Source organism: Terrapene carolina, unplaced genomic scaffold, assembly GCF_002925995.2.
Source record: "Terrapene carolina triunguis isolate 2854851 unplaced genomic scaffold, T_m_triunguis-2.0 Scaffold25725, whole genome shotgun sequence".
NCBI classification, from domain to species: Eukaryota; Metazoa; Chordata; order Testudines; family Emydidae; genus Terrapene; species Terrapene triunguis.
Window position 1 is genome coordinate 1 of NW_020690076.1, and position 485 is coordinate 485.

Sequence of the window (485 nt, forward strand, 5' to 3'; positions counted from 1 at the left end):
GTGGACGACATGAACGACCGGCAGGAGTTCCACGAGACGCTGGTATGTGGGGGGGCGTTTACACAGCCAGATCGGTGCAAGGAGCTCACGTCCCCCCCATGGTGTCCGTCCTGGTGCCCCCATCCCCCAACCCACTGCCTGCTGCCCCCCCCACCACACCCATCCAGTGCCTCCATCCCCTTCCTGGTGCCCCCCCATCTCAGTGCCCCCATCCCCCAAGCCACTTCCTGCTGCCCTCCACCACCCCCATCCAGTTCCCCCAACCTCTTCCTGGTGCCCCCCATCTCAGTGCCCCCATCCCCCAACCCACGTCTTGCTGCCCCCCGCTTCTGCCGCCATAGAGCCCCCAACCCACTACTGCTCTCCATCCCCCAACCCTCATCCTGGTGCCCCCCCGCTATAGCGCTCCCCATCCCCCACCCAGTGCTCCCCCCATCCTGGTGCTCCCCCAACTCCCCATCCTGGGCCCCTGAGCTCCCATCCCC

At 67.2% G+C, this 485-nt stretch overlaps 1 protein-coding gene across 1 annotated transcript in view; it reads left to right on the forward strand.

The window, feature by feature from the left end:
• Window positions 1-3: 3 nt before the first annotated feature.
• LOC112125074 (unconventional myosin-Ie-like) overlaps window positions 4-485 on the forward strand; it is a gene marked incomplete at both ends in the record, with an annotated part of 4047 nt that continues 3565 nt past the window's right edge. Inside the window, one exon of the mRNA XM_026662305.1 lies at window positions 4-42. Coding sequence (XP_026518090.1) covers window positions 4-42 — 39 coding nt within the window. The remainder of the gene's footprint in view (window positions 43-485) is intronic.